The sequence below is a fragment of the Komagataella phaffii genome, chromosome 2 (genome assembly GCF_000027005.1).
Source record: "Komagataella phaffii GS115 chromosome 2, complete sequence".
Taxonomy (NCBI): Eukaryota; Fungi; Ascomycota; class Pichiomycetes; order Pichiales; family Pichiaceae; genus Komagataella; species Komagataella phaffii.
The window spans coordinates 711,953-739,525 of record NC_012964.1 but is presented as its reverse complement, the minus strand read 5'-3'; the positions used below and the strand labels follow the sequence as shown (position 1 = coordinate 739,525).

Genomic DNA, 27,573 nt, shown 5'->3' with positions numbered 1-27,573 from the left:
TAATTCGATTTGAGTCTAACAAGCAAACAAAATACTAATTTATGATTGTTCTCCTTAGCAGTTCAAGACGGAACCAATTGCAATCAATGTTATGCTTTGTTGAATCGATTAAACTCTGTATGAATAATGTTTGATTTATAGCAAGAGAAGAAAGATCTTCTCCCTGGCTGCATCGCTCTTTTTTATGGATTTGACACCTTCGAGACTAAGAAAATCACCTTACGATAATAGCTCATCGCCGGAGCAGAGAAATTCAGGAACAAATTCGGGCCTAACTGGTGCGTTTAAAGCATAATATATGCTTGCGATTATCTAGTTTTTATTAATTGCTCAAGAGCAGCTGAATCTTTTCCAAAATCGATGATTTTTCAACGTTCTAAAAGCTAAAAGTTGTAGTTCACTCTGTCAGCCTCGATCTTAGTACGTGAGACGGTGTCCCGAGCGGTTCCCAGACGACCATTTCAAGGCTAATGAAAAAGCGCGCTGACTTCGCGTATGGTCTATCAGTTACCATTTTCGTACGTCTCTTTCATCACCTTTCACTTTGGTGCCTAGTAACTAGATCTTCGAACCACTGAAGACAGCACAGTCGGATTAATTTGTCCTCAAAGTATCATATCTGAATTACTGGTCTTCAATTGAGTACTTTTGATACATTCAGAAGGTAGATGGTTCGCAGAAGGACGCCGTCCCAAAACAATTCCGTGGAATCGTCCCCCAGAGTTAGAGCTAGGCATCGTCGTCAAACGAGTGATATTCTCACCGAGGAGAAACATTCCAACGAAGAAGATGAGATTTTACCTCCCAGGCGTAAAAAGCAAAAGGTAAATTATAACGAGGATGCTATCTTTGACCAGGCATACCAGGATCAGGACGACGATGATGGCGGCGACAAGTTGACTAATGAAAATGTCAATGAAAATGGCCATAACGACCCTACTGAAAATACCACAGTCCAGGTTGACCAAACCGATAATAACGTGAAGAATGAACATAGCGATAAAGAAAGCGAATACAATGATTCTGAAGATTACAACGGCGATGATCAGGCTGACTCTGAATTTGATGGATTAACCTCTGAGGAGGAAAGATTCGCAAAGAGAAAGGCTGATGAAGAGTTCATAGTGAAGGACGATTTTGATTACGATGATTCCAAATCCAAGGGTCGTCGCAGAGCTCGAAGAACTCGCAGTTCCAGGTCAAAAGGCTCCAATTCTCAGTCCAGAAAGTCAAGAAGACAAATACTCGATTCTGAAGAGGAAGAGGATGATGCTAACGCTTCCCAATCTGTAGAAGTTTCTGATCATGCCGCATCCTCGATCCAACAAGAGCTCGAAGATCTCAAGGATTCTCCTCCAAATACTCCCCCTTCCAGAAAGCTGAACCTGAGGAACAGGAAGAACGTTGATTATACTATCCCACCCCCACTTGCAAATGAGATAACTGAACTAGTGAACCCCCCAACTCCGAAAAAACGAGCATACAGTTCTCATGCCAATCGATTGAAGCGTCTGTTCCCCACTGTAGGTCCATTTGGAGGCAGTGATGTAACTTCAATCTTTGGTCAAAATGTACCTGGACTCACGGCATTAAATAACGACTCTAGCTCTTCATCTGAGGATGAAATTGCGCCGATCAACTCTAAAAGCAACAGGAAAGATCCTAATGCAAAATTTAATACCGGTCCAGCTAACATGGGTAAAGTTATCAAATCAAAAAAGAACTCTTTGGCTGACTCAGATCCTTTAGGTGTCGATATGAACATTGATTTTACTAGCGTTGGAGGCTTGGACAATTACATTAATCAACTGAAGGAAATGGTTATGTTGCCTTTATTGTATCCTGAAGTTTACACACGTTTTCACATCACACCACCCCGTGGTGTTCTGTTTCACGGTCCTCCAGGAACTGGTAAGACTCTCATGGCTAGAGCGCTAGCCGCATCCTGTTCTACAGGAAATACAAAAGTTACATTTTTTATGCGCAAAGGTGCAGACTGCCTCTCCAAGTGGGTAGGAGAGGCAGAAAGGCAACTGAGACTACTGTTTGAAGAAGCTAAAAACCAACAGCCAAGCATTATCTTTTTTGACGAAATTGATGGCTTGGCTCCGGTGAGGTCGTCGAAGCAAGAGCAGATCCACGCCTCCATCGTGTCTACACTTTTGGCCCTCATGGATGGGATGGACAATAGAGGTCAGGTCATTGTAATTGGTGCAACGAACCGCCCAGATTCAGTTGATCCCGCTCTCAGAAGACCTGGGCGATTTGATAGGGAGTTTTATTTCCCATTACCAGATCTCAGAGCAAGAAAGGAAATTCTTCAAATTCAAACCAAAAACTGGAGCCCTCCACTGGAACCAACTTTCGTCGAAAAACTTGCAGAATTGACAAAAGGTTACGGTGGTTCGGATTTGCGGGCTTTGTGCACGGAAGCAGCATTGAACAGTATCCAAAGAAAGTATCCTCAAGTTTATCAAAGCCAACTGAAATTACAAATAGACCCCTCCAAAATAGAAGTCTCCTCAAATGATTTCATGCTAGCTTTGGAGAAAATAATCCCTTCAAGTGCTCGATCTATTGCAAGCCCCAGTAACCCCCTTCCCAAGTCGTTGGAGTCCCTACTTAAAAAGAACCTAGACAATATAATAGCAGAATTACACCAATCTTTACCAACTGAAAAAAGGGTGACATTATTGGAGGATTCACAGTATGTTGACTATTCCAGCATGGGAAAAAATAAATTTGACAGACAGGAACTTATTCAGTCATTGAAACGATCCAGAGTTTATAAACCAAGATTATTGATTTCAGGTGGTTCAGGAATGGGACAAATATATCTCGGACCAGCTATTTTGCATCACATGGAAGGTTACCATGTCCAGTCGTTAGACTTGGGAACCCTGTACAATGATAGTTCCAATTCCTCATCAACTTTGGAAGCGGTCATAGTACAAAAGTTCATGGAAGCAAAGAAACACAAACCCTCAATAGTGATAGTTCCATCTTTGGATATTTGGTTTAGATCTGTTCCAGACACTGTTATTTCAACTATATCGGCTCTTTTAAGAAGTGCTGATGCCAATGATCAGCTCTTGATTTTAGGATTACTTGACTCCTCAAGACTGGTTGCGGAAGAGAAACAAATTTTGTTGGATGTTTTCGAGTTCAAGAATGTAATTGAACTGAAATACCCAGATAAAGATGAAAGAAGAGATTATTTTGAGCAAATATTTGCTGCTCTTAATTTGAAGCCAATCGAGTTCAACGAAATTGATACTAGGCCTAGACGAAAGTTGAGGGACTTACCCCAAGTGCAACAGGAATCTACAGTAGAAGCAAATGATAAAAGCACAGTAAAACAATTGGAAAAACTAGATATGAGACTCAAAAACATGTTGAAGATCAAACTGAGTGCTTTGATGGAACTATTCAAACAAAGGTATAAACGATTTAGAAAGCCCACCATTGATGATTCTTATCTGGTTCACTTGTTCCATGACTACATTAGCAACATTCATCCTGAAGATCAGCCCTATCAACGTGACGGAGACATGATATTAGAGGTTGCTACTGGGAAAAAGTTTTATAACATGGATCTTGATGTAATAGAAGAAAGAATTTGGAATGGCTTCTATAGTGAGCCAAAGCAATTTCTTAAAGACGTTGAAATGATTTACAGAGATGCACGCGAGTTTGGGGAACGTGAGAGACTATTGAAGGCTTCGGAAATGTTTGCAAATGCCCAAGTGGGAATAGAAGAAATAGGTGATGCTAATTTCATCAAGGAGTGTAAAATGATGCATGCAAGAGAGACAGAAAGACAAAGAAAATATCTTCAACAAAGCAAGAATCAATTAGCACTGGATCAAGCCTTTATCAATGTGCACACAGACAGCAAGCCGGAAGAAGCCGGTCAAGAAGATTCTACAAGAATACTATACGAATCTCAGCAAGCAGAAACTGCAGAACCAGGCATCAATCCAACTTCGAATTCAGAGAATTTGGTCCCTTCTCTTGTTGAAGATACTTTTATGGCGACTAGCACCCAGGCTCCAGAGGGAGATCAGACCGTATTGGTTGAAGATTCAGAACTGCCTGGTGGATCGCAGAATCAATTGCAGGCTCAAATAAAACCGCCTAATGGAATAGCGGTGAGCGACATCTTTGAGTCTACTGAGCTTCTTCAGCCCCCATTAGCTGAAAGTACCAAAGATATTGGGGCCACAAGTGCTTCTAATGAGGAATCCGTGCTAGAGGCCAAGGGTGAGACTAACTCGAATGCGAGTGAACCACCCAACCTTGATCCTGACTCCGGACCGGACATTCAAGAGTTCCACGCAAGATTCAATGTTAATTTAGAGTATGATCAAGAATATGCCAATAGGCTCAAAGAGCTTCTGGTAAATAAAACTGTAAAGTTCAACATAGATCAACTGCAGGAGCATAATTCTCAGTTAACTAAGATTATCTGGGACGACCGAAAGCAATTGAACAAAAAAGGGACTTTGACTAAAATAGAAGAGTATATTAACAGGATTTAATATTTACATGAACTGTTGTATCAAACGGCTGGCATTTAGCACAAGGTTATCGTCACCAAATTGACCGATCACTTGCATGCCAATTGGTTCTGGTGTTTTCATGGGAATACTACAAGTGGGTAGCCCAGCCAGTGACGAGGGTACAGTTAGTGCATCATTGACGAAAACCTCTAATGGAGTCATCGAATTGGCTTCCTCCACGGTTGGCGCCGTTGAAAGACTTGTTGGAGCAATTAAAATGTCCACTCCTTCCGAAGAAGGCTGAGAAGAAGTTAGGACGTTAGGGAAACGAAAAACTTTATCAAAGTCCAATTTTATTTGATGCCTTAAATTCTGGGCCTTTAAGTAATGAATAATATATGCTTCGTGAGACAAGTTAAAGTTTCCGATTAAAATTCTCCTTTTGACCTCTTCCCCAAATCCTTCATCTCTGGTGGGTGCAAAAAGAACATCTCCCTTGGAGTCCAATTTGCTTCTATAACCATATCTTATCCCGTCGTAACGTGCTAGATTAGATGCTGCTTCAGACGGTACTAATGTATAGTAAGAGGGTATGCTGTGTTCAACGGATGGTATATCTACCGGGTATATGTCATGATCCTGATCGAATAGTTGTGAGATAAGCTTTATCCATGATTCTCTTACGTTCGAATCGATATCCAGATTCAGTTGCTTGGGTATTCCAATTCGTAACTTGTGCAAGCCTTTGTTTCTGGTTTCAACCAACTCATCAATTCTCTCTCTATGAGATGGAAGTAACGAAGTAGGATCTTTCTCGTCAAACTCGTTCAAGTAGTCAAAAACTACTTTCGAAGTGTCTACATCACGAGATAAAATACCGACTGTGTCAAAACTTTGAGCGTATTGAATTACTCCCCAACGAGAAAGCCGTCCATAAGTCGGCTTGAAGCCAACAACGCCACAGTAAGAGGCAGGTAGCCTTACTGAGCCACCAGTATCTGTGCCCAATGCAAAATCAACAACGTTAGAAGCCACTGCAGCGGCAGATCCACCAGATGATCCACCAGCTATGTGCTTGGGAAAATCATAAGTTTCTTCGATGTCTTGTGATTCTGATAATGTATACTTAGACAATTTTTTTTGAGTCTTATCAAAGGATGGGTTGTAGACTGGTCCAAAAACGCTGTTTGTATTAGTACTTCCCATACCTAACTCATCCATGTTGGTTTTGCCCACAATAACTGTGCCATAGTTTTCCAGCATTTCTAGTACTGTAGCTTTGAAGGGGGATCTATAGTTCTTCAGCATCTTTGAGCCACAAGTTGTAGGTTCTGGAATTCCACATATATTGTCCTTAATGGCACATAATTTCATGTTGAGTAAACTGTGAGGATTCTCAATGTGCATGGCTACCGGCCTTACACATGTAAACATATTGTATTTGGCCTGAGCCTCCAGAACCTTGGGAATATTGATCCTAGGGAAAGAACTCATATCCAAAAGGCAGAGGTTCAAGGTTAGAAGTTCAGAGGGTAGCTCGAAATCATTTGCAAGGGGACAGACATGGGAGAGCGGGCCAAAAATTCAAAAACTTAATGTGCGATCTCCGCCTAGACAGCTAGAACTTCCTTCTACCAGAATCTCTCCAACAACCTTATATAGCATAAACCATCATTGAACATATTAATGAGTTCAAAAATTCCCCGGCTGAAACCTGTTCCCTACAAAGAGTCGGACTTATATCAACCATTGCTAGCACCTCAATTAGGGCCAGGCTGCGGCACAACTGAGGATATTCCCTACAATAAAAGAGATTTCAAGTATAAACCATGTCGACCTAATCCGTTTTTACTTTCCAAGATGTATTCTACTACAGATTTGCCTCCTTATAAAGGCAGGTTTTCCTATTTCGATAGATCACAGAGAATGTGCATAAATGAGGATTGTGATCAATGTACATCTGAAGATTGTTGGAGATCAGTGAAAGGTTCACTACCTATACGTCAAGGCAGGGTATATGTGGAGTTTAAAATTCTAAACTCTGAGGGAGATTCCCACGTTAGACTGGGGTTTGGTAGAAGAGAAGCCTCTTTAGAAGCACCAGTTGGTTACGATGCTTATGGTTACGGCTTCAGAGATCTGACTGGGCAGAAGGTTCATTTGAGTAGACCTCAAGATTTCATGGGTAGCTTTGGTACGGGTGATACTATTGGGTTACTGATACAATTAGCTGACAGAATAAAGATTGACGATATTGACCGAGACGAAATTCCTATTAAATATAAGAACCAGCTGTTTTTCGAACAGTATGACTATGTAGTGACGAAACCTATGGATCATTTATTGAACCCAGTGACCGTGTTTGGTGAGAAAGCTATTCCCGATAAAGACAGATACAAGCCTCCCGTAATACAGGGATCATTTATCAAAGTTTTTGTGAATGGAGAACCAAAAGGAACTGCTTTTGAGAATCTTTATGAGTTTCTTCCGCCAGCTTCGGAATTAAAGAAAGGTGCCAGAGATGATGGTTCTTTGGGCTATTATCCCATGGCCAGTTGTTTCAGAGGAGGGAAAGTACAGTTAAACACAGCTAATAAACCTGAATTTGCTCCTCAAGGAGAGAAAGAATACCTAATGTACAACGAATTGTACGATGACTCCAAAATAGAAGAATATGTGTGGGACTTGATTGATGAGGTCGAAAGTGCATGGTTGGATGAACTTGGATTATGAGTTGGTTTCATTTTCTTGTACTTCGTAGAAAATTTTTCCAACCATACCTTGCGGAAGATTGTGGCCATTGGGACATGTTTCTTGTGGGTTAATGACATTGTACTTTCTGAAACAGTCGTGATGGAGACGAATATAGCAAGTGCACCTGACACCTAAAGTTACTATTCCTTCACATAGCTGACAGATGTTAACGATTCCGTTTTCCTTTCTAGTTTGATATTTTTCAATTAGCATATCTTTCAACTCTATGAGACATAATGGAGAAAGAGTATATTTATCACCACGACGTTCGAACCATTTATTCTCCACCAATTTATGGAGCAGATCATTCGCTTGATTCACCTGTAGACTAGATTGCTCTCTAATTAATATGATGGCCTCTTTCCTACTGATATAATACTCTTCATCGGAATCATTGGAACGATGCAGCATTATCATTTCGATTAGCTTCTTCAGGATTGTAATTTCCGTGACGCTGAAAATAGTAGAGAATTCCATGACTTTGTCCGGTAATGTGTTAACAAAGCAATACACGGTTTCCGTAGTATCTTGGAGTGTTATAGATTTTATTTCCAGATGGAGAAAATGTAATTTCTCATTGATAAGTTTGATGGTGTCGTTGACGGATATCTCTCTATCACTTTCATTGACAGCCTGCAGTACTTCCTTAATGTCAGGTATAGTGAGCATCTTGTTCTCCATAAATACTTGAACTAGTGCTCTATGCGTATCGGTGTATTCCATGGTTCATTCTGCTTTCTACTGAGAGTAGTAGAATATTTTGAGGATCATCATATTTAAACCGCGTTTTAGCTAGCACTATTTTCTCTAACCCTCGATTTTCTCTTGCTTCTTGAACCCATCACAAGCTTCACTAAGATCTGGACAACTGAAGGCATTACATACCAAAAAGGGGAATGTCTTTCTATCAACAACCACAGCAGTTTGGTCAATACAACCCTGCGTCGCTTCCACAACAACAATCTTATTCTGCGGAGCAACCGTTTCAGCAAAAGCAAACACCGTATCATGTGAGCCAGTCACACTCCCCAGCTCCAGGCTTTCAAATTCCCGCAGCTCAATCACAACAGCAACAACAGCAGCAGCCACCGCCATTCCAGTCATTTCCTTCTGGATCTATGGACTTTAATAATGTCAGTGGGTCCATAGGAGATCAGAAACTATCACAGGGCTTCTTGGCAGCATTTTCCACCAGTGGGTACCCGGGAGAACCTCCATTACTCGAGGAATTGGGTATCAATTTTAAACATATTAAAGAGAAAACGGCAGCCGTATTAAATCCAAGGCGTGGCAATATAAGTGCAGATATCATGACAGACTCGGACTTGGCTGGTCCTATTCTCTTCTGCTTAGCATTTGCTACCTTTTTGTTGCTCAGTGGGAAGACTCATTTTGGATACATCTATGGAGTTGCCCTTTTCGGTACCATATGCCAACATATTTTATTCAAGCTCATGTCACAAGACGCTTCGATTGATCTCATACGGACTGCCAGTGTCATTGGATATTGTTTGTTACCCTTGGTGTTGCTGTCGGCAGTTGCCGTTTTCGTTCCATTGGACAACCTTCCTGGGTATGTGGCAGCTATTTTGGCTATTCTGTGGTGCACAACTTCAGCTTCTGGGTTTATAGTGTCAGTTTTGAGATTACAGAATGTCCGCATGTTGATTGCATATCCATTGGCCATGTTCTACAGTGTGTTTGCCTTGATGGCTATTTTTGTGGAAAAGACTCAGTAATAGGATGGTGAAATGCTAGTGGTTACATGAATACTTCAATCGGTATCAAAGTTCGAAACTACGTTTTATATAGTAAATAGTTTGTATCACACCAAAAGGAGACGACCCATCAAGTATAACTATTTTCGCTCGCACTTAACCACTGTATTTACCATCTACGTTTTATAGACAATATAATATGGTGGGAGCATACCTGAGCTCTGCTTCCAAATATTTCATAACAACTCCAATATTCTACGTCAATGCTGCTCCTCATTTAGGTCATCTATATTCCATGCTGCTGTGTGACTTCCAAAAAAGATGGTTGGACCTTAAGGAAACACCGAACTACTTTACTACTGGTACTGATGAACACGGTCTCAAAGTCCAAATAGCTGCAGAACTGAACAAGACGGATCCGAGACTGTTTTGCGACAACTTAAGCAATAAATTCAAACATCTGGCTCAAATAAGCGATATTCAGTATGACAGGTTTATAAGGACCACTGATGCTGATCATCTGGCTACAGTACGCCAGTTTTGGGAAACCGTTTGGAAGAATGGCTATATTTACAAGGGAAAGCATAGCGGGTGGTACAGCGTTTCTGATGAAACTTTCTATCCAGAATCCCAAGTTGAGCAAAGAGATGGCAAAACTGTCAGCACAGAAACTGGATCGGAGGTAGTCTACGAATCAGAGGAAAATTATTTTTTCAAACTATCAGCTTTTCAGTCTCAATTGATTGATCTCTATAAAGCAAATCCGCAGTTTGTCATTCCAGCTAACTATTACTCGGATCTCTTGAAAGAGCTAGAAAGGGAGCCTTTGCAAGATCTATCAATATCGAGACCAAGTTCCAGATTGCAATGGGGAATTTCAGTCCCGAATGACGAGTCGCAAAAGATCTATGTTTGGTTCGATGCATTAGTAAACTATTTGACCTCTATCGGATACCCCTCAAGCCGGTACAAAGAATTTTGGCCTGGAACTCATCTGATCGGAAAAGATATTTCTCGATTTCATTGCATATATTGGCCAGCATTCCTTATGGCTGCCAAGGTATCTCCGCCTGAAAAGGTAGTTGTTCACGGTCACTGGTTGATGGGAGGATCAAAAATGTCAAAATCAAAAGGAAATGTTGCTGATCCTTTAGCCATTGGTGACTATTATGGCGTCGATTCTCTAAGGTTATTTCTCGGTGCAAATTCAATATTGAGCAACGACTGTGACTTCACAGAAAGGAAACTAAACGATCATAGAGATTTATTCATTGACAAAATTTGTAACGTTGTCACTAGATGTATCTCAAAGTCTTTTGACCCTGCCAGATCTGTAATGAGCTTTTCCAACGAAGACATGAATCTTGTCTGGAAACGTATTTTGGAAAGAGGATGGGAAGGTGATTTGGAAAAAGCTGCAGAATTGAAAAAAAGTTACGATGAAATTGTTGACGATGCGCAGCAACTGTTCTCTAAGATTGACGTTTTGATGTCAACGTTTACTACACACAAATCAGTTGGAGAAATATTCGACCTGATGCTCAAGGTCAATCAATTTGTGAACTCTACTGAACCATGGAACCTAAAGTCAAATGAGCGTCTTCAAGACTTGTCAATATTTGTTGCCTTGGACGTAACCAGAGTTTGTTTGATATTACTCCAGCCCTTTATTCCTGGATTATCTAACAAATTGTTAGACATGATTAAGGTCGAAAGTTCCAAACGGACAGCTACCTATGCTGCATTTCAGCAGGATTCTAGTTACGGTCAAGGTGCAAAATTTCTCAAGGGCTCTACGCCACCACTAATCAAAGTACCTCTCAGAGCAGGTGCGTATGAATAAGTCATACATGTAAATAAATATTAGACACTAAATGAAACGAGGTTGGTCGACAGGTCGTTCAGATCTAAGATTACCACTTCTCCTGTTTGGTCGAATCGTGGCAAAGACAACAGCTTCACTTTGAAGCCATTATCCAAGATAATATCTTTAGATTCAAATCGAGCTTGGTTTCCAACAAAATACACATGAGGTGTGCTTTCTAGAACAAATGGATCGTCATCCTGATATGGATAGCACCATAGAGTGTCTGGAGCCGTGGGCAAAATATGTTGCCACCTTATTGTAGATTCTATTATTTTAATTCTTGAGTTCTCACAACCATCTTCATCAACATGGTAATCATTTGGTACCACATACTTAAAGATATCATCAATATTCTCTCCACTGGTCCCCAATATTTCTGTGCCCGCAAGATCCCACCATTGAGGATTAGTCTTGGTATTTAGTCGATTCCCTACGAACTGTCTGGAAGAATTAAAAAATGCCTTATGAAGAGGTTGCTGCGGTAGAGCGATTTCAGCGGGATCTTCAGCACCAGGGAGTATATCCACCGGAATAGTTTGAATGACGTCGTGAATGAAATTGTCCAATTGACTAACGGCTGTGGCATTATAGTTTGAAGCATAAGTTGCTTTGAATTTGTTTTTCTTATCTTGGTGAATCTTATTAAGATCTCCAACTTTTATCGAGTTTCCGGCAATGATTAGCTTAGCTATCGATGACTCTTGAGCCTGGTTCTCCAGTAGCTCACCCGTGAGAAACTCTTTCAGTAATTCCAGCCGACTAAGATCCAAGTTGTCTCCATTTATCCCAAGTCCTGAAACTAGGGCTATTCTATGATTGGAAAGGAGTCTCGGTTTTTGCAGACCTGGCTCAGGATACACTATGTCAACCACTGTGAAAACTCCAGGGTTAATCTCCATCCCCAAGACTCCAACGATGCAGCCAGTGACTAATAAAATCTTATCAATTAGTTCTCCATCCAATGCTATTCTTCCACTCTCGTCTTCCAGCATGAGTTGATCGGATTCTCGATCAGCGTATGTTCCGTCTACTTTTTTGACCACTGGTCCTCCGTACATACTTTCACTGACATCTTTCAGAATATTGGGTTTGTATTTCAGGTCACAAAACACAGTGCCAACACACCAGGTCGCCTTGTTCGAAGATATGTTCAAGACCTTCTCTGTGTGGCTAACGGGAATGCCATTGATCTTTTCACCTTTCCATTTCTCAGAGCACTTTTCAATCAGCCGTGGTTTCAACTTATTTGCTCTAGCAGTATAGATTGAAGCATATTGTCTATCATAGTTGCGATTATTCTTATTGAGTGTATACAGCAGCGCTTTATTGGAGTCCGAGCTTCGTACGACTTCTCTTCTCCTAACTTCTTGGTCCATTGTCATATTTTGTACGCGTCACACTGTCTACAAGATTCACGCAGCAGATAGATATTCGTCGTTCGCGTGCCAGCGGTTTTTCAAGGTATTTAGTATTACATATATGGTATATAGTTTCATCAATTACAACCCCCTAGTAATGGCAGTTGGGTCCATCTAGAACAAGTTCTCTACTGCAGCATAGTTTAGTTTCTTACTGTAAGATTTCTTCTGCAACATGGACTTTGCGCTGCTCAGTGCACTGGAACCTTCACCAATGCTATTTATGGAGCTTTGAAGACCGAGTGCGGCAGGGTCAAGGCCACTTGCAAATTCAGTCAGTTCAGTCTTGGGTATTCCCAACCCATCATCGTCGATATTCTTCTTACGCCGTCTTTTGATTGTGGTGTGTCCCGCCAGTTTATCAGATTCCTCCTTCAGTCGTCGTTTCTCTTGCTCGATGAGGAAATCATGGTTCAGACCAACCCAAACACGTTCTTTGATCCTACTTTCGTCCTCTGTCAAAAGAAAACCTTCAAGTTCTTCATCATCTACATCTTCCAGGTTTTCTGGATCAGACTTGATTTTTCCCAACAGATCTCCGGTAGTTGGCAACTTGTGAAGATTCTTGGGACGATTAAGTTCGATAAGCCTGGCTTGATCCTGTTGTTGTCTTTCAAAGCTATTATATATCGAATTAGCTGTATTGCCATCTTTATCAGATTCGTCCTCGCTTTCATCGTCGTCATCTTCATCTTCATCGATGGATCGTTGTATTTCACCTACTTCGCCAGGAGAGGGAGATACAACTTGGTTGACTTTTCTTTTCAGGTCTTCCCTTTGTTGCTTTTGAATTTTTAAGATATAAGTTCGAATCTCTTCGGACGATATTTCAGAATCTTTAAGGATGAAATTCATCACTGTTTCTTTCTCTTCGGAGTACTTATTGTTATGATTTATCATTTGCTGTATTGCTTTTTCTTTAATTCTGTTTGATGTGTATGACGGAGGAGCGGTAGATTCTATGTTGGTTGCCTTTCTAAACTCGTCAATGCTCAGCTTAGAAGCATTCGTATTTTTAAACTCATTGAGTCTTTTCTGAATGGTGCTTTCACCAATTTTGGCGACCGCTGCAATCTCCAAATGCGTTCTTCTGAAATTGTTCATTCTTGCTGCCAGCATCAAGCATGCTCCTGCAATACCAGCAGGCCGTCTACCCTCGTGTATCCAATCATCAGCCATCCTGTGGGCCAGTTTAACAGCGTCTTTTATTACCTTGATCTTGGAATTCCCAAAGTTTAGCTGCTCGGCAAAATGCTGGATGAACAAAGAGGGATCTGCCAAAGGTAGGTTAGAGATATGCAAAGTTTTCACCATCTTTAAAAATGTAGCGCCTACCGAGTAAACAGATATCTGCAATCGTGAACTAAAGTCAATTAGCATGTGGTGTGTCTTCACTTTCCTACAGGCGATGTACAGACATGCAGCTACTACATTTTGAGATCTCCTTCCTTGAACGAAATTATTTGTCAGAGCCAGTCGAAACCATAAGTATGCGGCATCCGAGATGTAATCAGCGATACCAAGAACAGCAGCCACAGTCTTTATCCTTCGTTTACCCTTATTGAGTGTTTGTTCACGAGAGTCCAAAGACCCTCTGTTATTTCCAAAATTGGCTCTTGCTTGATCTGAGCCAACAAAGGCACCTTGTACTGTGGCAGCTCCACTAGCTGTCTCACCAAAGGAGACCTCTGATACAATGGGATTTTCTTCACTAACTGTACCACACTCTACACACGCCAGGTCAGAAGCGGGAGTGTTAATATCTCTGGTGAACTCTGTTCCCCCACAGTTTTTACAACGTGGTTTATTTAGTGTAGCCATCGGGACTATTGATTATGAGGGAGGAAGTTCGAATAATATTGATTCTATTCTAAACTATGTGAAAGGGTTCGCGATACCCAGACTTTTAATTCAAGCTCTCCTTCCCACTATAGCAGGAGCCCCCAAGTGACAAAACGAAAAATGTTGACCATCAACGTAGAATTTCTGTAAGCCTGACAAACAAGACTCTACGAGAGTTTTTTGAGCATACGCTAACAAATAGGGGCGGACTTGATGCTATATTTGGCCATGTGCGAGAGCATACCGTGCAAGTTGAGGATGGCTCAAACTTCAGAGAGTTGACCCAGCATCTAGTTGAACATTTATTAAAAGATCGCAAGGATGAGGATGTATTTATTGAAGACGGAAGTATAAGGCCAGGCATTTTGGTCCTAATCAATGATACCGATTGGGAATTGGAAGGTGAGGATGAATACGAACTGCAAGATAAAGATCTGATAACATTTACCAGCACTCTCCATGGTGGTTAACCTTTTATGTGACACATTTCCCTCTAGCAACCATTATATTAAGATACACCCCCCTCTATAATAGATTCAGCCTACAGCCAAGAAGTCCCCCACCTTCCCATTTCTTTGGAGTCAGAGTCAGTTCAAGCAGTTCTCCGTGTCTCTTTGCTGTCAGTTTGATAGGCTGATTTTCATTCTCCAAGACTATCCGACTGATATTCTGTAACAAATTGGCACTGGTCGTAGTTAGCTTTTCAAAAGTTACTATGAGGTCATCCGATTGTAAACCAGCCTTGTCAGCAGGACTATCTCTGACAACTTCTGAGATTCTTGCAAACGGAATTGCTGATTCGACAACATCGCCTTGGTCTTTGGAAGTCGAGTCGGATATGGTGTTGTTACTGTAATGCTCCTGTAACCTCAAATTGAGAGCTTCCAGAATTTTCTTGTGGTCATTCCGTAATCTTACAATGCTCGTTCGAGTTAGTCTCACCTTTACGATATCAATATCATCTCTTGGAAAGCCGTCTTCGGTCAGCAAAGAAGTGTCCATATCCACATTTTGGTCTTTTAAGGTATCAAATAGGTGTGTCAAAGATGATTCTATCAGCTTTTTCAAATCTCCCAATCTGGTCAAATCGAACGTTGAAATATCAGTTATATCATAATCAGGAACCCCTAGAGTTAGGGAATTTATATCGTAACTGGACGTCATGGTTTGTTGGTCAGTGTATGATTAGGAAATCGAATCGGTAAATGTTAGACACTCGAAACTGGGGAACTTGAAAATTCATTTATAATTAGGATTTTATTCAGTTGTAACTACGCGCTTACACTTTTATTATAAACGACTTCTATATATTTACATTATTGCTCATACTCTTTGGAATATAACCCCAAGGCCTTGATGGGAAACAGGAATTTGTAGTTTGGATACTCAATTCCGCAGCTATGGTTGAAAATACCTTCTACAGCTTCAAAGTCAAAGTCTCCTCTTGTCTTTTGGCGACTCATGATTAGTTGAACCCCCCTGTCTATGACTTCCTTATGGGGGTACTTAGCAAGAATCAAACCTATTAGAACCCAAGAAGTTTGAACTACCATACCCCTTTTTCCACGAACATAGGTATGAGTTTCACAGGATTTGATACTTTCAGACCAGCCACCATCAGCCATCTGCTTGGAGACCAGGAAATCACACCCTTTCCTCACTACTTCATTGGTTTCATAATATTGATTCACAGAAGCCAAAGCTTCTAGCGCAAACATTCCTGCGTAAGTAAAGCAGACCCCCCAACAGCCATACCATGACCCATCTTCCTGCTGGGCGTCGCAGATGAACTTGACACCCCTCTCTATAGCAGTGTCAATATCGTGTCGGCGATAGTCCCAATGTTCTCTGAAATAGGTAAGACCCAAAACCGAAGAGTCTGTACATTCTACGTAAGGATACTCTACCATGATATTGCCAAATACTTCTGCGGGGTTGATCTTTTCCAGCGCAGGATTAGCTCTAGTGCTTTCATATGTCGAGAACGAACCAAAATGATATGACCCCACGTTTTGTAGAGATAATAATCCATCAATACCTTTCTTAAGCAGATCCTCATCAATGTAATCTCCAAGGTAGGCAAATTTGGGATGGTTTTTCACCATCAAGATCGCCTTGATTGCCTCGGCAGTGCAATCACTTACTGTGTAACCTTGCTCCTTGGTACTAAATGGAAAGCATCCGATCCTTTTGTCTCTGTATGAACCATCGACAGTATCAGTTGTGAATTGAGATCTTATACAAAAACTTGAAGCACCTGATAATTAACTCCTCATATTCATCAAGATCTGCTAATCCTGCCATGAAAAAGTATTGTAGGCAAAAACTGGTGTCCCAGACCTGCGTGCCGTTGGTACCCATAGTGGTCATTCCTTGGGGCCCATGGAAGATGACATCTTTGAATCTTTCTTGCAAGCGTTTGAAATTGTACGACTCTGGACCTTCTTCAAGGTATGCAACAATCGTATTAAAAGCAGCATTCACAGGAGCGATACATAGATGCTCTGTGTTGGCAAGCTCTTTCTTAATCAGCTCATACACTGCATCATTAGATTCTTTCAGCAACCATGTAGGTCTAATTTTATCGTAGCCGACAAGAATACTGTTCGCAAAGTCCAACAGTGAAGTATGAGGATAATAAAGATCGATACCACACACATTGTTCCTATGCTTAGAAAAGTCTATGGTATCGAAATCCTGTAGAAATATTTCATTTCTCAGCTCTTTCAACAGTGGAGTCAGAGGCATTTGACTTTTGTAGGAAGAAATGTAACTCAGTGGTAAAGCAATGGCTCTTGTATGTACCCACCATCTACATGGATGAATTTTGAGCGAGTATGGAAGATTCCACATTTCTGGAGGTGCAGGGTTCACTCCTTCCCATTTGTACACATTTAGAAGTGAAAGCCAAGCCTTTCCCCAATATGGAGTGGCCAAAGCTCCTCCTAGAGCATGTAATACCTTTCTAGCCTTGATACACACTGGATTATCTTTTGGAAGTCCCAACAATCGAAGGACAACGTAATTCATACATGTTCCAAAACATGTCGATTTATCCCACTCGTGTAGTCCCCAGCCTCCATCCACCGGATGGGCTGTATTGACTACATATCTGATCATTTCGGTCCTTACATGATCTGGAATTGGTGTATTAGTGAAATAACATGCTACAACGTAGCCTATGCTCATGAACATTGGTCCTTTGTATTGACACGGAAACACTCCAGATTCATCTTGAATCAAAGCTAAAAAATCTGCACAATTTCGGGCCGATTCAAAAGCAGATTGAGGTTTTTCAGGTATTGGACATTCAAATTCATCTCCTTTCAAGAGATACTGGACGTATGGTGTTTGAGGGTCGTTCTTCAAGTCCTCCTTTTCAATGTAATCCCAATACTGACGTCCGAGCTCATTGACCCTCAGCCTCCATCTTTGAGGATCAGTCTTCGGCAAGCCGATTTTCTCTGAATAATACACTGTCATCGCTTACAATCAAGCTCAACTCTTGTTTTAGCACCTCTTCTTCTCTAGGTCGTATAAATTTCAAAGCCTTCGCAAAATCTAGATGGGGTACAATTCCGAATGGGGCAAGCACAACCTGCACAGTGTTGTGGTGTGAGGAAGATCTTGCAAAATAATCACCTGTATTGGTCATTGTGTGGTTGCTATGATGTACGAGCAATGCCAATGAGTGCTTTTCCGAACAAGTATAAATAGAGTAGGTAGTTGGCCCCTGAAATCGATTTGTGGAACAATCATAGCTCAATTAACAAAGAAATGGCTCCCAGAACACTACCAGAAGACTTAATTCCCTCCCTATACGACTTGCACATCTACAACTTCCAACCCGAAAAAAAGACTTATGATGGAGACATTGTCATCCACTTGGAGGTGAAGGAGCCCACTGATGAAGTGGTCTTCAATGCCAAGGATTTGGAATTGAAAGACGTACATGTCTTCCACAATGTCAACAAGTCTGAAAACGAAATCCCCGTTAAGGAGATTGTTGATAACGAGCTCATCACAATTAAGCTCAAAGAGAAGGTTACTTCCGGAACGTTGCTGGTGAATATTTCCTTCACCGGTAACATTCAATCTGATAAAATTGGATTTTACAAGGGAGACACAGATGTGGAAGGAAGAGTCACATACACTACAAACCTTACCACTCCAAATGCCAGGTTGGCATTCCCATGTCTTGATAACATATTGTTGAAAGCTCCATTCAAGTTCGGAGTAACTGCCAATCCAGGACAATTAGTGAGTTCCATTTTGGATCTAAGCTCTGAGGCTGACGTCTTGAATGACAATGACGATGTGATTGGTACGAGATACCAATACCAAGTGAGTGAGCCAATAGCCCCAGCTTTACTGGAGTGGACCATTCATATTTAACGATTGAATTGATTATTTCATGTTGTTGAAATTTTCTTATGTAGTTTATGGCAATAGTTTTTACTACAATTTAAGAGGATTACTTCGTTCAAGTTCTTTGAGAAGCAGAATATGATACCGTTTTAAACGACTGTTACGTCATTCTGAAGTAAGTTCTGTAACCTGTGGATGATCTAACTCTAAATACCAAGAGTCTTTACTGAGAGTCAAAGAAGACGGAATGTTAAAAGCATTGAGGAACCTGAATCAGTATACTAAGAAAGCAATCGTATGAACCTTTTCGGTGGAAAATGCCTCTCTCTTTGATGCTAAATAAGTGATTCCACCCCATCCGAATTGCTGGCAGTCGGCTCCGAAAAATAGATCGAAATCAATTGAAAGTCGGTTGTCTGTAATGCTCTAGATTTAGAGACGGAAAAATAAACCAATAAAATCAACTGTTTTACCTCACAAATTCCTGCAAACTTGTTTAATGCTTACTACGTGTGCAATTGCCCATTTTGTTTATCGAAATGTCCTCCACTTTCTGTTCCAGACATCACCCCTCCAAGTTTACCCCATAAACTTAGTAATATATATATTCATAGATAACAGAATCTGATTGCACACTACTCTCTGACCTCACTCTATTTGGTGGCACACACATCTCTACACACAGCACGAACTTGCTAAGATACACTCCGAGGCTTCTATACTTAATTATACCCCTATCAGGTCTAGTGTTTATACCACGGCAACATTATTAGCTTGAGTATTGTTCCAAGCTTTTTATACTGGAAGAAATTGCACCTTTTGGGCCAGAAAACATTCTAGTCTATTTTTATCATTTGACAATACTAGCATGAGTGACCAATTCACATCTATACAATGGGACAGAACGGAACCCGAAGGCGATGTTCCAGGTGACAGTAATGACCATTCACAAGTGCAAATAAACTCTTCCATAAATTTGATCGAGGAGGACCAAGGCCAAGAACAAGAACAAGATGACCTTGTAACTACGAACACAGTGGTACGAGGTGGCAATGACTCCGATAGCAACCCCAATGAGCAAATACCTCCCCGAGATGTTTATATACGATCCAAGGTTTCCCAGCCATTGAAGGAATCAGATGGGCAGAATTTTTACATCAGTTATCTAATTGAAACCGAGACAAACGAACCTGGTTTGGCTAAAACCAAACTGAAAGTTAGGCGACGATTCAGTGACTTCAATTTCTTATACAATTGTCTAGCCAATGATTTTCCTACCAGTATCATTCCACCTTTGCCGAATAAGCAACGATTGGAATACATCAAAGGCGATAGATTTGGCGAATATTTTACCACCAAGAGATCAATAGCTCTTAACAACTTCCTAAATCGGATATCAAAACATCCGTTGTTGAAACAAGCAAAGATATATCACATATTTTTGGAAGACAGCGTAAATTGGAATACGTTCAAACAGAATCTGAAAATAAGCTCCAATCCTAATAGCACCGTTGGTGGAGGTAGCACTACTTCAGCAAATGCAAACGGAGAATTAGACTCCTTTTCTGATTACATCATGAATGCTTTCAAGAAGCCGACTTATGAAAGTGAAAACGCTAAAGAATTCCAAGAGATTACAGATAAGTCAAACAAGCTTCAGGAAAATATAAACAAGATTGATAAGATATATCAAAGAGTGGTAAAGAGACAATCAGAGATTTCTGAAGATTTTAGGTTGTTTGGAGATGAATTTAAGAAACTAAATCAAATTTTAACTGAAGGATCTGATACCCAATTTGATAAGGAGCTGTCCCAACAATTTACTTCGTTTTCTGAGAATATTTACCAAATTTCTTATGATTCTTTCAAGCTCACCCGACAGGTTGACCTACATTACTTAACTTCGCTGAAGGATTTGGATCATTATATTTCACAGATAAAGAACATGATCAAGTTTAAGGACAGTAAGCTGCTGGATTACGAGATGTTACAGAATTATCTGAATAAAGCCATTGCAGAAAAGAATCATTTAATGAATGGGAATAATGTGTCCGGCAGTGATGGTGCGATGAATTTCATTTCCAAGAAAATAGGTTCTCTGAGGGGCAAGACGCCTGGACAGACTTATTCGTCTGGAAATGAGACTAATGACCGAATCAACAAATTGAATGAAAAAATTGAGTTCTTGGAGAGAGAAGTCAAGGAAACTTTTGAATTATTTCATACATTTGAGAAAAACTTGATCACAGAATATCAATTGTTTGACCGGATAAAGAATGATGAAATAACCACAAATCTGCATGAGTTAAGCCAATATTATCTTGATTATTACAACAGTGTTGTAAATCATTGGAATGATGTCGAAATCCCTCACTCTGAACACCTAACTGATGAACTGCATGTACTTCAGCAATCTCAGCTACGGAAGAACTTAGAGAACATAAGTATAGATCCTAAATTGGATGTTAACAGCAAATTATTTGAGCATGATGATGTCAGGCTGAATAACGATCATATTAGAAGCGATTTAAGATCTATCAAGAGCCAAGAGAGGAAGAATGAACAAGTACATAAACAAGATCAAGAACAGGGTGAAGAGCAAGAGCATGAGCAGGACCAAGTTCAGAATCAAGAGCAAGAGCAAGAACCAGAAGAGTTAAGTAGGGAAGAAGCGGAAGTGCTAGAGACGCCTGTGCAAGCACAGGAACAAGAACAACAAGAACCAGAAGAGCTACATGCTTCACAAACTGAGTCTCACACTCAATCTGAACCACAGAATGACAACCAACATAACTTTGATGACGACGGTTCCGATGAAGGTCTGGTTGATGTAGAAGGCCTTGAGCAGTGGTAAAGAATGATTTTCACTATTAGTATTTTTTATGATGTTACTATCTAAGGCCTCAACGGCTCTATATTTTTGGAATTTTAGTAGGTCTTTGTAAAACAATCTCATCAGATTCTCCCACATATACGTCTAGCTGAGATTCTCCGTACATGTCTACAAATTGTTCTTTGGTCAAATATTTTTCAAACTGCAATCGAGGAAAATTCTCCATGTCCAACTGTCTAAGCTTCTTAGTCTGCGGATTCGGAGATTTTTCATTCTGGTTAAGATAGAACTTTCTAAGCAAAGTGACAGCTTCTTTAGCGTAGATTCCCGGATAAACAGGGTATATGGATGAGTCTAATTTGTTGTTTAACTTGTCACTGTGAATTGTCAATACTGATCCATTACCACCAAAACGATCATTTGCACATCCAAAAAAGACTCTTCTTATGCCTAACTGTCTCAACGCGGAGGCACACATTATACATGGTTCCACAGTCACATAAAGATCAGCAAATGGTAATATCTCTTTGTAGTTTGGGTATTTGGCGATTATCTCATCAATGGCTTCCATTTCAGCATGGTTAATACCACACGAGGTAGCGTTAGTCTTGTTTGATCCTTGGGCAATGATCTTGTTTTTATAAACAAAGATACATCCTATGGGAACTTCTAATTCATCTAAGGCGATTTGAGCAGCATCTAAGGCTTTTTTCATAAAATTAAAGTGGGTTTCCAATCCCATTGCACCTTGGGGGGAACATTTAAAAATAAAACTGGTCGAGAAGACGGTAGAGTGAGACCAGGTTCTGCATTGAGTCAACTGAATCGATTCCACAACAGAGTTATATTATCAGTTTACTAGTAATGGAAACTGTATTCACGGGGAAAAAATGGAAGCCTTCTTTAGACTTTTAACTATATACCTTACTCATGCTGGAAAAGTCCTACTATATAACTATTCATGGTGTACACTATTCACAGTTCACTATCAACTGTACTGCTTGTTTTCAGCCAAAGATGTCATCAATGGCGTTCTTTCTCTTCTTTCTTTTCTCCTGCTTGAAAGTTCTCTTAGGCTTGATCTCATTCAAAGTATCAAATGCAACAGGCTCCTTAAGGTTCAAATCTTGAGTGTGAACAATAATATCACCATTGTCCACATGCATCTTGATCTCTTTCTCAAACCCAACATTTCCTTCCACTCCCCTGATAGATAGTAGTATGCAATAAACCCTAGCCAAGAGTCCTATTAATGTGAATCCTAATGTGATGAATTGACCCAGAGCAATAACAGAATAAAACTGCCTATAAGAAGAAGCTATCGTTTTGGAAGCCAGGTACTGAGATATTTGAACAATGGTATAGAGCTTTTCTCTAATCAACTCCTCTTTATTCGCCAATTTTGTCTTCTTGGAGAGATCTTGGACATCCAATGAGAGAGTAAGTATGCATCGAAGTTTCCTCAGGAGAAGGTTAAAATTAGACCACCAAGCTGCAGTCTTATGCTGGTTGCTATTTCTGTGATACAACAAATAGAGGACCTCAAACTCTGTGTTTAATTTCTGTAGATTTTCATCAGAGATGATTTCATTCATGGTTATTTGTGAATGAACACAAGCTGATCTGTGATGAGGGAAAAAATATGTACTATTAATATTGCTTATGTAATGATGCAAAGCTACGGTGATGATGAATGTCTACATAAAAACGCACACGAACGAAACTAAAGATGGGAGCCTGTTGTTTCCCACGATTGTTCACTCAACACATTCCCTTGCGGCCTCTTGTTTTTGTTTTGGCCACCAGTTTGTCCATCTGCTGTTAGACCGAGTACACTCTCCAACAGGGACCAGAGACCACAAGCTCGCGCGATATTGTTTACTATTCCACAATGTCTTTTCAAGATGATATCATCAATGACATAAACTCTTTGAAAACTGAGATTGCCCAGCTGCAAGCCCAGTATAATAGTACCTCCAGAGAACTAGACGACCTTCGAAAAGGGGTGCCGCAACAAGTTCAACACGAGCACTTTGAATCCCTGTTAGGTAACTTCATCAATGAACCCCCACAGTCCAAATCGGCAATCAAACTAATGAGCAGGAAGAAGGCATACAAACAAATTCACCTGGAGAACCTGTATAGAATGGTAGGAGTAACCATGTTTCCGGTCAGTAATCGTGACGAGCTCTTAGGGATACGATTTGACATATTTGATGGAGAGCAGAAAAAGTTCACAGTACCCCACTATATTATCCTACAGAAACATTCGAAAACCGAACAATGGAAGATACACAGAACCACCATACCAAGATATGTTCCACTGCAATCGATCGCAAAACAATGGCTAAACCAAGATTTAAACAAGTTTGCAAAATTGGTGAGGAAGCATCTTGTCCACATACAGAATAAAAAATCTATTGTAGAAAGGGTGAATGGTAAACTCCAGGGGATAGCCACGCTAGAGTGGGATCTAGACTTCACCAAGATTCGTCTGCACGTTAAAGAGAAGTTCAGTCTTTTGCTCTTGTGCGACTTGACAAATGTAGTCAGTGTGGTGGAATATCAGGTTAAGCCAGAATGGGTCCAAGCAGTAGGTGAGCAAGAATCAGAAGGGATCATCAGAAGAATGAAGACTCTTTTGAAGACCAAAGTGGTTTATTTGGAAGTGTTGGGTGAACTATTTGATCCCGAAAACCAGAATAAATCTTATCGGTCGCTCCTTGAATAATATCCCGATCCATTTTTATTTTTACCCCTTAACAAAAATAAACACCACATGGACATCCCCAAGGCCAGTGTTTTACTGTTTTTTCCACTAACATTGGCTCTTGGGTTGGTAACAAGGAATCTTTTACTTTTGTTTGGTGCCCTCCCTACGGGAGGATATCTTTTGGATCCATCCAATTTGATAAATGGGATATTTGTAGGGCATGCGTTTGAGATATTCGCAGCTCTGTTTGGTATTGTCTCATACTACACCTTCCAAGTTTACAAGATGATACTGCCGGTCTCAGTAGATGACAAGACGAACCAGAAAATAATAAGCGGTCAAATCAGCAAGGTTGTTATCATTACAACATGGCTTATTGTCACAAAAGTATGGTTCTTTGGGGATTCTTTATTTGACCGCTTACAAGAACACACAGGCGCGACCTGTCAGTATCCAGAAGGGTTAGAGAAGCTGATTGCAAGGAACGACAACTACTCAAGTTGTGAACGAGCTGGAGGTCTGTGGACGGGAGGGTTCAGAGCCAGCGGCCATCTTTTCATCTTGACCACAGTACTGGGGTCTCTGGCTTTCGAATGGAGATCTGTTTTCGTGAAAGATCCCAGTTTTTCCAGATGGGGTTTGATCCCCACCGCAATCGTCATGGCATTCTGGATTCTCATGTTTTGGGTCACTTCAATTTTCTTTCACACAGTAATAGAGAAGGTTATTGGAATTGCTATTGCCCTTGCATTCTTGAGTATACTGTACATCTCCAAAGCATGTGCTTATGTAAACATAAATTAGATAGAAATAAAGTAGAAAGAAAAATCATTAAAGCGCGATTTGGAACATTGGTTTTCGACAAAACTTTCCATTCTTCTGACCCGACACAATGAGCTTGATTAACAGATTGACCCTGTTCAGGCCAATCATGTCGGTCTCTGCACAGAGAATGACCTTTGCAACCTCCTCGGTTGCTTTTGAGTTTCACGTACTCTCAAAAGCGCAAAGGAAAATCAGATCCGAAACCAAGAAGAAACAGAATAGGGCTCGTCAGTTGGCTAAATTGGATGCTTTGGAGAAGGTTGATCCAGTTCTTGGAAGAGCTGACAATCCTTTCATTACAAGAATACGGGCGGAAGTTACTGAAAAAGACGTCCTGGGCAAGGGTTACGATTTTGAGGAGGTGGAGAAGCTCATTTATGGAATTAACCAAGCACGACTGTCCAAGTTGGAAAACGACTATGTCCGTAGTGTCTCCAACTCTCAAACGGAAACCATTAAAGAGGTAGTGATTCGTGTTTTATCTATGAGGAATTCAAACAACCAAGATAGAAAGAATCTTGCTGTTGCTTTTGCTCGTAAGGAGTTCGAAAGATTTCCTGGAGATACTGGGTCTTCCGAAGTGCAAGCGGCTGTACAAACCCTCAAATTATACTTTTTAATGGACCACATTCGTCAGAATCCTAAGGATCTTGACAAGATCCGAAACGCAAGAATGTTGGCTCAACAGAGACAAAGAATTCTCCGGTACTTGAAGAGAGACGATCCTCAAAGATACTTCTGGGCCATCCGCAAGCTTGGGTTAACTGATGAAGCCGTTCACATGGAATTCAACTTTGATAAGCGTTATATGCAAGAGTATGAAATATGGCCAGACCGTGTCCTTGTCAAAGAAAGTAAGAAACAAATTGAAGAGAAGCGCAGAGAGAGACGTAAGGCCAAAAAGGCCATGAGATTAGCAATCATCCAAGATGGTGTGGGTGAGTCCGCAAGTAAGACCGTGTAAATAGAGGAATACTACGAACAACGATTCAATCTTGAATCAAAAAAAAAATTTAAAAAAAAAATAACGTCTCTAATTCAAGAATTCACTTACTGGTTTACCAATATGGTCCAGACTTAGGAGAAAAGTGTCATGTCCGAAGATACTAACATCAGAACCTAGTTCAACATGTCTGATGTTACTCCCTTCAAGTCCTAACTCTTTAGCACCCTCTGTGAGCAAATCACTGATCTCTCTTTGTTGCCATGCAGGAAATAAAATATCACTTTCGACTCCAATGACTAGTACATCTTTATGAGCTAGAGTCTTCAAACCTTCTAGCAAGTCTCTGCGAGACTCTTCAGGAGTTGCTCGCCTTCCTTTGCGGGGCTTCTCTTCGTAGGGAGTTGATGGAAGTGAGCAGTTACTTCCGGAGGGTTCAAATTGAAGCTCCTCAAACGGCACATAGGCTCCCTTAAATTTAGCCTCAGCCTGACTACGAGATAATTCTGCCTTTTGTCTTTCAATCGCTCCAAGGTCAAACAGGTCCATAGCCTTGGAAACGTATAACAAGGAATTGGGGTCGTATTGCAGACAGAATTTTTCCCCTTGGTGATCTAGGTAGTTCTCAATTATGAAATCTGGACAGAGGGCAGGCTGTTTAGAAGGATCCGTCCTTTCCACACCAAATCGGACTTCCCATTCTGGTCCAGAACGATAGGTGATCGTAGCAATCTGTCTGGCGAGCTTCATTCCTGTGTGTGGTGGGAGAGAGTCATAGTAGAAACCTCTGTTCCAATTTGGATCGCTCATAAGAACTTGTCGTTGGCAAAATCTCATCGCAATAGAGTAGGGGTGAGATCTAGCACATCCTGATATACTGACGATCTTGTTCACCTGATCAGGGAACTCATGAGCGTAGGCTAGAGATTGCATTCCACCCATTGATGCTCCCACAGAAGCATGGAGTGCCTTTATACCAAAATGGGAACTAACTAATCGATTTTGAGCCCGCACCATGTCGTTAATAGATACGATTGGAAACCTCGTGGCATAACGTTTACCATCAGCTGGATCAATTGACGATGGACCCGTACTTCCATAGCAACCACCGATCACATTCGTACAGATAATGAAATATTTTGTAGTGTCCAAGTATTTTCCCGGTCCGATGAACTCTTCCCACCAGCCTTTTTTCAAGTTCAAAGCATTTGACTTTGCATGCGATGAAGCAGACAACCCTGTGTGTATCAAGATTGCATTGTCTCTATGTTCATTGAGTCGTCCCCAAGTCTCGTAGGCAATTTCAAACTTGGGTAAATAGCCTCCATAATCCAGAAATATAGGATCCTCACTCTTATATTTGTGGACATGGTGTTCCTTCATAGATTGATAACTGGGCTCAGGGCCATCTTCCAACAGTGTTTTCGATCTCTTTTCTTGTTTATCTAAGCAGGGGAATGATAATTGAGGATTAGAAGCCAAAGAGTCGGTGAGGTTCTGTACAGCGCCCCTCGTTCTAGTTGGAGAAGGTTTCAACAGCAGCCCGCTGGAGTTGAAACATCTTCTTGATATTCGCAGCATTGAATTCCTCATGGAAGTAAATGTCGACTAAAGAATGAACCATTCTCTCTCCCCTCCCCCTTTTAGGCAGAAAAAAGTTTATTAAGCAACTAGGAAATAGAAATCTGATGTTGACATTTCACGTGACAGAATTTCAATATTGAACCACATCTCTTCATCTTTTGGGGTTTGTATTTTTTCTCTCATCTCGCGGGATCCACAACATCAAA

General features: G+C 40.8%; 18 protein-coding genes across 18 annotated transcripts; 9 read left to right on the top strand and 9 right to left on the bottom strand.

Annotated features, from left to right (window-relative positions):
• Nucleotides 1-668: 668 nt before the first annotated feature.
• On the top strand, nucleotides 669-4,541 carry PAS_chr2-1_0401 (Protein that localizes to chromatin and has a role in regulation of histone gene expression; the record flags this gene model as incomplete). Its single annotated transcript, XM_002491257.1, has 1 exon — nucleotides 669-4,541. One exon carries the CDS (start codon nucleotides 669-671, stop codon nucleotides 4,539-4,541), a length of 3,873 nt encoding a protein of 1,290 aa, XP_002491302.1.
• Nucleotides 4,542-4,544: 3 nt separating this feature from the next.
• PAS_chr2-1_0400 (uncharacterized protein) lies at nucleotides 4,545-5,996 on the bottom strand (the record flags this gene model as incomplete). Its single annotated transcript, XM_002491256.1, has 1 exon — nucleotides 4,545-5,996. The coding sequence occupies one exon, from the start codon at nucleotides 5,994-5,996 to the stop codon at nucleotides 4,545-4,547; it is 1,452 nt and encodes a 483-aa protein (XP_002491301.1).
• Nucleotides 5,997-6,188: 192 nt separating this feature from the next.
• On the top strand, nucleotides 6,189-7,235 carry PAS_chr2-1_0399 (Hypothetical protein; the record flags this gene model as incomplete). The annotated part of the gene is made up of 1 exon (XM_002491255.1): nucleotides 6,189-7,235. One exon carries the CDS (start codon nucleotides 6,189-6,191, stop codon nucleotides 7,233-7,235), a length of 1,047 nt encoding a protein of 348 aa, XP_002491300.1.
• On the bottom strand, nucleotides 7,230-7,979 carry PAS_chr2-1_0398 (DNA repair protein Nse1; the record flags this gene model as incomplete). The annotated part of the gene is made up of 1 exon (XM_002491254.1): nucleotides 7,230-7,979. One exon carries the CDS (start codon nucleotides 7,977-7,979, stop codon nucleotides 7,230-7,232), a length of 750 nt encoding a protein of 249 aa, XP_002491299.1.
• Nucleotides 7,980-8,152: 173 nt separating this feature from the next.
• PAS_chr2-1_0397 (uncharacterized protein) lies at nucleotides 8,153-8,995 on the top strand (the record flags this gene model as incomplete). The annotated part of the gene is made up of 1 exon (XM_002491253.1): nucleotides 8,153-8,995. One exon carries the CDS (start codon nucleotides 8,153-8,155, stop codon nucleotides 8,993-8,995), a length of 843 nt encoding a protein of 280 aa, XP_002491298.1.
• Nucleotides 8,996-9,173: 178 nt separating this feature from the next.
• On the top strand, nucleotides 9,174-10,817 carry PAS_chr2-1_0396 (Mitochondrial methionyl-tRNA synthetase (MetRS); the record flags this gene model as incomplete). Its single annotated transcript, XM_002491252.1, has 1 exon — nucleotides 9,174-10,817. The coding sequence occupies one exon, from the start codon at nucleotides 9,174-9,176 to the stop codon at nucleotides 10,815-10,817; it is 1,644 nt and encodes a 547-aa protein (XP_002491297.1).
• Nucleotides 10,818-10,837: 20 nt separating this feature from the next.
• On the bottom strand, nucleotides 10,838-12,223 carry PAS_chr2-1_0395 (DNA polymerase III (delta) subunit, essential for cell viability; the record flags this gene model as incomplete). The annotated part of the gene is made up of 1 exon (XM_002491251.1): nucleotides 10,838-12,223. The coding sequence occupies one exon, from the start codon at nucleotides 12,221-12,223 to the stop codon at nucleotides 10,838-10,840; it is 1,386 nt and encodes a 461-aa protein (XP_002491296.1).
• A 150-nt stretch (nucleotides 12,224-12,373) lies between these two features.
• Nucleotides 12,374-14,080, bottom strand: PAS_chr2-1_0394 (TFIIIB B-related factor; the record flags this gene model as incomplete). The annotated part of the gene is made up of 1 exon (XM_002491250.1): nucleotides 12,374-14,080. The coding sequence occupies one exon, from the start codon at nucleotides 14,078-14,080 to the stop codon at nucleotides 12,374-12,376; it is 1,707 nt and encodes a 568-aa protein (XP_002491295.1).
• Nucleotides 14,081-14,221: 141 nt separating this feature from the next.
• PAS_chr2-1_0393 (Ubiquitin-like protein with weak sequence similarity to ubiquitin) lies at nucleotides 14,222-14,571 on the top strand (the record flags this gene model as incomplete). Its single annotated transcript, XM_002491249.1, has 2 exons — nucleotides 14,222-14,247; nucleotides 14,304-14,571. The coding sequence occupies 2 exons, from the start codon at nucleotides 14,222-14,224 to the stop codon at nucleotides 14,569-14,571; spliced, it is 294 nt and encodes a 97-aa protein (XP_002491294.1).
• Nucleotides 14,572-14,626: 55 nt separating this feature from the next.
• PAS_chr2-1_0392 (Protein with similarity to the p27 subunit of mammalian proteasome modulator) lies at nucleotides 14,627-15,265 on the bottom strand (the record flags this gene model as incomplete). The annotated part of the gene is made up of 1 exon (XM_002491248.1): nucleotides 14,627-15,265. One exon carries the CDS (start codon nucleotides 15,263-15,265, stop codon nucleotides 14,627-14,629), a length of 639 nt encoding a protein of 212 aa, XP_002491293.1.
• Nucleotides 15,266-15,417: 152 nt separating this feature from the next.
• PAS_chr2-1_0391 (Lanosterol synthase, an essential enzyme that catalyzes the cyclization of squalene 2,3-epoxide) lies at nucleotides 15,418-17,584 on the bottom strand (the record flags this gene model as incomplete). Its single annotated transcript, XM_002491247.1, has 2 exons — nucleotides 15,418-16,297; nucleotides 16,359-17,584. The coding sequence occupies 2 exons, from the start codon at nucleotides 17,582-17,584 to the stop codon at nucleotides 15,418-15,420; spliced, it is 2,106 nt and encodes a 701-aa protein (XP_002491292.1).
• Nucleotides 17,585-19,337: 1,753 nt separating this feature from the next.
• Nucleotides 19,338-21,323, top strand: PAS_chr2-1_0389 (Sorting nexin; the record flags this gene model as incomplete). The annotated part of the gene is made up of 1 exon (XM_002491246.1): nucleotides 19,338-21,323. The coding sequence occupies one exon, from the start codon at nucleotides 19,338-19,340 to the stop codon at nucleotides 21,321-21,323; it is 1,986 nt and encodes a 661-aa protein (XP_002491291.1).
• A 58-nt stretch (nucleotides 21,324-21,381) lies between these two features.
• On the bottom strand, nucleotides 21,382-22,044 carry PAS_chr2-1_0388 (Subunit of tRNA-specific adenosine-34 deaminase; the record flags this gene model as incomplete). Its single annotated transcript, XM_002491245.1, has 1 exon — nucleotides 21,382-22,044. The coding sequence occupies one exon, from the start codon at nucleotides 22,042-22,044 to the stop codon at nucleotides 21,382-21,384; it is 663 nt and encodes a 220-aa protein (XP_002491290.1).
• Nucleotides 22,045-22,309: 265 nt separating this feature from the next.
• On the bottom strand, nucleotides 22,310-22,897 carry PAS_chr2-1_0387 (Subunit of RNase MRP; the record flags this gene model as incomplete). The annotated part of the gene is made up of 1 exon (XM_002491244.1): nucleotides 22,310-22,897. One exon carries the CDS (start codon nucleotides 22,895-22,897, stop codon nucleotides 22,310-22,312), a length of 588 nt encoding a protein of 195 aa, XP_002491289.1.
• Nucleotides 22,898-23,193: 296 nt separating this feature from the next.
• Nucleotides 23,194-24,033, top strand: PAS_chr2-1_0386 (Protein involved in minichromosome maintenance; the record flags this gene model as incomplete). The annotated part of the gene is made up of 1 exon (XM_002491243.1): nucleotides 23,194-24,033. The coding sequence occupies one exon, from the start codon at nucleotides 23,194-23,196 to the stop codon at nucleotides 24,031-24,033; it is 840 nt and encodes a 279-aa protein (XP_002491288.1).
• A 48-nt stretch (nucleotides 24,034-24,081) lies between these two features.
• PAS_chr2-1_0385 (Hypothetical protein) lies at nucleotides 24,082-24,819 on the top strand (the record flags this gene model as incomplete). Its single annotated transcript, XM_002491242.1, has 1 exon — nucleotides 24,082-24,819. One exon carries the CDS (start codon nucleotides 24,082-24,084, stop codon nucleotides 24,817-24,819), a length of 738 nt encoding a protein of 245 aa, XP_002491287.1.
• An 88-nt stretch (nucleotides 24,820-24,907) lies between these two features.
• Nucleotides 24,908-25,804, top strand: PAS_chr2-1_0384 (mitochondrial 37S ribosomal protein MRPS28; the record flags this gene model as incomplete). Its single annotated transcript, XM_002491241.1, has 1 exon — nucleotides 24,908-25,804. One exon carries the CDS (start codon nucleotides 24,908-24,910, stop codon nucleotides 25,802-25,804), a length of 897 nt encoding a protein of 298 aa, XP_002491286.1.
• A 69-nt stretch (nucleotides 25,805-25,873) lies between these two features.
• Nucleotides 25,874-27,376, bottom strand: PAS_chr2-1_0383 (L-homoserine-O-acetyltransferase, catalyzes the conversion of homoserine to O-acetyl homoserine; the record flags this gene model as incomplete). Its single annotated transcript, XM_002491240.1, has 1 exon — nucleotides 25,874-27,376. The coding sequence occupies one exon, from the start codon at nucleotides 27,374-27,376 to the stop codon at nucleotides 25,874-25,876; it is 1,503 nt and encodes a 500-aa protein (XP_002491285.1).
• Between the last annotated feature and the right edge of the window lie 197 nt (nucleotides 27,377-27,573).